The sequence below is a fragment of the Abrus precatorius genome, unplaced genomic scaffold (genome assembly GCF_003935025.1).
Source record: "Abrus precatorius isolate BTA unplaced genomic scaffold, Abrus_2018 Scaffold10, whole genome shotgun sequence".
NCBI lineage: Eukaryota > Viridiplantae > Streptophyta > Magnoliopsida > Fabales > Fabaceae > Abrus > Abrus precatorius.
The window spans coordinates 741,170-747,109 of NW_020874292.1; the positions used below are offsets into that span (position 1 = coordinate 741,170).

The 5,940-nt window shown below is 33.6% G+C and overlaps 1 protein-coding gene across 3 annotated transcripts; it reads right to left on the reverse strand.

Annotated features, from left to right (window-relative positions):
- Positions 1-770: 770 nt before the first annotated feature.
- On the reverse strand, positions 771-4,798 carry LOC113867072 (zinc finger CCCH domain-containing protein 30-like). 3 transcript variants are annotated; one of them, XM_027502057.1, is made up of 3 exons: positions 4,678-4,791; positions 4,546-4,590; positions 771-3,896 (listed from the first exon to the last, which is right to left on the reverse strand). In XM_027502057.1, exon 3 carries the CDS (start codon positions 3,820-3,822, stop codon positions 1,714-1,716), a length of 2,109 nt encoding a protein of 702 aa, XP_027357858.1. In that variant the 5' UTR covers positions 3,823-3,896; positions 4,546-4,590; positions 4,678-4,791; the 3' UTR covers positions 771-1,713. The 3 variants fall into 3 exon arrangements, with proteins under 3 accessions (XP_027357858.1, XP_027357849.1, XP_027357840.1); XM_027502048.1 differs by having other exon boundaries at positions 771-3,916; positions 4,546-4,733; XM_027502039.1 differs by having other exon boundaries at positions 1,093-3,896; positions 4,546-4,798.
- Positions 4,799-5,940: the final 1,142 nt, after the last annotated feature.

Here is a 5,940-nt window from a genome sequence, read left to right on the forward strand (position 1 = left end):
TATCAATAAAAAAAATTAGCATTTCATTAAATAACTTCATTTTTAACGTATAATATACGTTTTAAATTATAAGTAAATAGAGAATATAAAATTATGTCCACAACATATAACTCAACTAAAACCTAGTACATAACAACATATTAATAAATTTAATATTTTATATAAAATTGCTAAGTGAAATAATTTTGTAAGAATGATTGCTAAAATAAGTTAATCTACACTTAATATTTTAATAATCATTTGTAAAAATAAAACTATTATTTAAAACCAAACGTGTCATCAAACTTTGTTATTTACTCCATTTATATATAAATTTTAAAAAAAGATAGTATTTTATAATTAACTGATGAAAATTAAAAATTTATTATTTTTAAATGATTAAAATCAACCTAAGAACCAAAATTAATAAAGCCATGCATAAAATTAGTGTAATATTATCGAACAATAAATAAATCTTAAAACGCATTAAACATCTCTTATGTAATACCAAATATTGCATCTCATCAGTTATGAAATAGCATTAGTGGTCACATTAATTAAAAAATACAAATTATACATTAATACATTATATAATTTACTGATGAATTACTTCGTAAATACAATTATTCAGTGATTTAGATAGTAAAAGTCATGTTTATCAAGTTGGGGCAACCAGAAACACCAAGTACAGTTGGCGCACAGAAGAACCTACCCTATACCATATCCACCCATATGACATTGGTCAACTGTGCAGTATTGCCAGACCATCGAGCAACATAATTAATACCAACCCTGGATCTTGTATTTTATCATTCAATGCACAAAGCAAATACTATATATATACACACACACACACACATTAAATTACATTAAATTCAATAATTTGCAATAAAAATTTATTATACATTTTATTATGTGCAAGATTACACAGAAAAAACGAATAATGAAAAAAAAAAAAAAAACCCGTCACTAGTTTCACAGTTAAAAATCATATATAAAAAAAGATTCCAAATTCATCCCATCTCCCTTACAAAACACTTGGTGCGAAGAGTACTACTTGACATTGCATTTAATTAATGAAAGTAGATACAGAAAAAAGGGGTCAAAAGAGAAGAAGAAAAAAATACATTGCATTTGAATTTGAAAACAAGATGATAACCAGCACGCACAATTCAAGGTAATACATCATAGGAACATAGTAAACTTTTCACTATCTATTGTGATCTGCAGTAAAATATTCAAGTAGCGCAGATCATCTCTAATTATTCCCTCAAAAAGATAAGAACTTCAACCTTAGTAGGCAACAGCAAAATATGACTTGGCTTAACTTCAGAAAGAACTTTGCGACAAACTCAAGCCTATGGCTTTTTTTCACTATAAACCGTCTAGCTTGCTTGATAGGGAAATCAGAACTGCAGTAAAATGGAAAAAGGGAGAATCCTGATACGGGGCGTTTTGGAAGAAAAATACATAACCTCGACACGATTTCTCCCCTATTGAATATTCAGACAGCCCCAGAGAGACTTGTTCACCTCTCTCGAAGCTCTGTAGTAAAATAATGGATGGCAAATATTAAAAAAGAAGAAAAAAATAGAATATCGCTTGGCAACTTTGCGGCCAACCCCCTTCCTTTACCACACTTCCTTCTTGTCTTCCCAAAAAAATTCAGCAAAAGAATATGTACCTCAGGAAAATTAAATACCTATCTCAACAAGATGTAAAGGGTCAATTTGACTAGACTACAAGCTGATCCAGTTGCACTTGCTCCAGCCAAGTTCCTAAAACAGAATGATCAATGGGTTCAATTTGGGAATTGGAATTCAGTCCATCAGCAGATGCAGCAGGTTCAGAAGATGCAAAGTTCTCTTTGATCATCTCAGGTGGAGATTCCTTCACCAGAGATTGGACCCAGGATAGATCAGGCTCTTCCCCATTGTTTTTAAACTCAAATGAGGATGATTTTTGCATCTGATGACCAACATCATCTCCATTTACTGACCAATCAACTTTTCCATTAGGGGAACCCCACTTAGACCAACTGTTTATAGGGGAGCCAACAATTGAGGCGGGACTATAAGCACCAAGTTCCCTTGAACTAATACTGCGCAGCTGTTGCTGCTGCTTCTCGCGTTGAGCAAATGCAGATAAGCGAGCACTCATTGGGGAGATTGGTTCAACACTTCTTGGAGACATCCTTCCAGAAGGAGAAACACCAAATGAAGTCTGTAGCATAGAATGCTCAACATTCCTAGGAGAGAGAACATCTGTATTTAAAGGCGATAACACACACTGCAGCTGTTGAAACTGATTGAGAACGGCTGATTTGTGTGTAGGGGAAAACAGAGAAGTCATTGCTAGGTCAGAATACCGGGGAGATGAAGAAACCTCAGAAGGAAAAAGCTCTTCCAGATTTGACGGAGTCAGTGTCTTGGACCGGCCAGGTCTACTCACTGAAACAGCACCAGTTCGAGGCTGTAAGAAACAGCTCAAGTCATTCAAAGGGTGCTGCTGTCCATCAAAATCAGGCAAACAATTCAAGTGTTCTGGTGGAATGTCACGAGCACTAAGGGAAGACCTCAACCTACTAGATTGAAGATTGCTTCCTGGTAAATGAAGAGCTGGCACATTTGGTTGTGCCCAAGCAGCAGAAGAAAGTGACATGCAATTTGCAGACGGAGACATCGGCTGGGCAAAGTGGGATGGGGACAAGGACGAGACCGAGGATGGTGAACCCGGCAAAAGGCCCATTACAGCAGCCATGTCCATGACGTTTGGGGCTGAGGCAGCAGATGATCGGGGTGAAAGGACAGCAGATCCACTGGAAACATACAGTGGACGCAGCTCCTCTGCAGTGTGAGCGAAAAAACACACCCTTCTATTGCAACTGGTGCCATCTTTGCAGAGGCGTGTCCGATACTGAGCTGGGTGTAGCCAGCACTCAAATACTCCATGTGCATATTCACACATATCTCCACGTCTACAAGCCCCTTTCCTAAAATCAGGGCATGGCACACAGCTGTAATGGAACTTCCTTGGGTCCCTCCTTCGAGCATTCTCCCCAGGATGGACAAATGGACACTCAGTCCAATCATGTGAGTATGCCCGGGAACAAGGTCTCACCTTGAACGAAAACATCCGAAACTCATCTGTTGCATATATGCTGTTTTTTATATCAGGAACTGACGGATCAATTGGATATTCTTTCTTCTCAAACAAAGAGCCAATAGCTGCATCACTAAACTTCGAAGCCACAGGAGATGGCGGCGAGCCTGAAGGAGAGTATGGCATTCCATTTGATGAATGTGCAGGAGAAACAGGACTGGAAGAATTAAAAGACACCCGAACATAGAATTCACCAACAGAGCCATCAGAAGCGTTGTCTGAAAGAAGCTCCTCAAGAATAGTTTTCATCCCTCGCATCTTGAGAGGAACAACAATAACATCAACAGGGCGATTACCATTCACATCCACGCAATTCACATCAGCACCGGCTAATAGAAGAAGCTTCACAGCATCAATTGCATTAACAGACCCACCAGAAGCAGCACAGTGAAGGGCAGTGCTTTTATTCACCCCACAGGCAAGATTCACATCTGCCTCTGGGCACGACAGTATAAGCTTCAGAACATCGATGCTACCGTACGTAGCAGCAACCATCAAAGGGGTTCTATGCTCAAGAACAATTTGCTTTGATCCATTCTTACGGCCATACCAGAGCCCAACTTCATTGATCGAAGAAGAATCCTTATCTACAAGAATCTTGAAACCTTCAATGTCATTGTTAGAAGCAAGTTCCAGCAAACTGGAAAAAGAATCTTCAGTTTTAACAGTTAGCGTTTTCATATCTTTAACGTTGGTTGTTGTGACTAAAGGCTGAAGAAGACGAAGGTGAGGAGAATTTGATTTCTGTGGACCACCTGCAAATGGCTTCAATTAACTGGATCCCAACCACCATAATTCATATAAATAAATAAATAACCAACAAATGCTCAAAATTTTTTAAAAAAATCAATAACTTACCCGGTTTTTTTTTTAACGAGTGCAAGACACACAATAAATCTTTAATAAATAATAAAAATAAAAAATTATAGTATTTAAATGTTATCCGTACATTTGATATCTTGTAATTTCAAACAAAATATTTACTATAAATAGATTCAACACACATTTAAAAAAACTGATAAATTAAACGAAAAATAACTAAATCTGCCATAGAAGGAACACAATTACACAAATAATAAAATATTAACTATGAATTTCAACAACAGATTAAGCAAATAACATGCCTGGTTAAAAACAATGATATAACGATAAAATTATTTAATTAATAAAAAAAAATCGCAAGATAGCATTATGAACACCGTATTTTATCCAAGTAATGAATCATTTCCACTACATTACACATATATTTTGGCTCCATTACCATGTAAATTTACAGACCGACCATGTAAATTTTTAATTTCAACACTAAAGTTATTGCTTAACTGATAAAAAAATAAAAGTAAAAACAGGGGGGGGGGGGGAAGAAGAAAAATTCATCAGCTCTGGAAAAAGAAAGATGCTCACCAATTACATGCGCAAGAAGTGACGATCATGTGAAATAAAAAGAATCTGCAACGAATCGGAATGTGAATTGAAAAAATGCAAAGAGTGCAAGTGTAGCAAGCTACAAGATCTGGGACAGAAAAGAGCCTAAACCTTCACTCTCCATCGATGATATTGAGGAAACATTGGGAGAAGAGTTGCAAGGAGAAAGAGAGAGAAAGTAGTGTTTGGAGAGGGAGAAAGTAACGTCTAGAAATTGAAATGGAAATGAAATGAAGGTAAATTTAAAACTAATTTATTTAAGAGCAAATGGGAAATGGAAGTGAAATGATACTGAAATGCACGCCAAATGAAGACTAAATGAAGTCTCTCGACTAATACTATATTTTTTTTTCCTTGAAAGAGTGGATTAATAATATGTTTAGTTTTAAAATAAAAAATAATAAAATTTTAAGATATTTGCTTTAAAGAAGAGTTTTTAAAATTAATAATTATGTCCTTAAAAATATAAAGTGTGTGTTATAAATAATAATCAATTTTCTATCTTCTATTTTTTATAATTTTGCCAAATTCTAATTTATGTAAGCCACAAATAAAGAGTTTCTTTTTTGTTATTTTTTAATACAATCAAATCTGAAAAAGTTGAAAATTTTATCATTTTTTTTTTCTTAAATAGTTAAGTGTGAGTCCCGGAAACCGGAGGGGCGCTGGTGGTGAGTAGGGAGAGTGGATTTATTCTGGAATTAAAGTGGAATGAATTGTAGGATTGAAATCCCCCAATCAGCAATCGACGCGTGTTCCAATGATTGGAGAGTAAGGACACTGGTCAATTGTGTTAATTGTGGAGTCAAATCGGAAAAACGCGAAACAAAAATATCTTTTATTATTTAAAGTGCAAGCCTCAAATAACAAGGTTATAATACTGCATATTATTATAAATATTTTTTTAATGTGTGTTTAAAATATATAAGTTAAAAACAAATTTTACTTAAAATATTTACTTAATATTATTAATATATTGAATTATTTAATATTTTAATTTTAATTAATTTTCTTATATGTAATTTTTATTGTGCAGTGTACTTTCGAATATACTTTAAAAATTGTGTTATAAAAATGTTAAGCTAATAATAATTTTAAATCCACTAAATTTGATAATTTCTTTTAAAAATCACAGTTAAAATATAAAATATAATATTTTAATAACAATTTATTACTTTTCAAAGCTTAAATTATAAAATTTAAACAATATAATTTTAGTATTATTAATAAAATTTAATAAATAATATTTTATTAAAATTATAATTATTTTTATTAATTTAAATTTAAAAATTTATTATATAAAAATTTTGAAAAATATTAACTCTATCCCTTAGAACTAAATAAACAACTTCCTTCAATCATTTTTATAAAAGA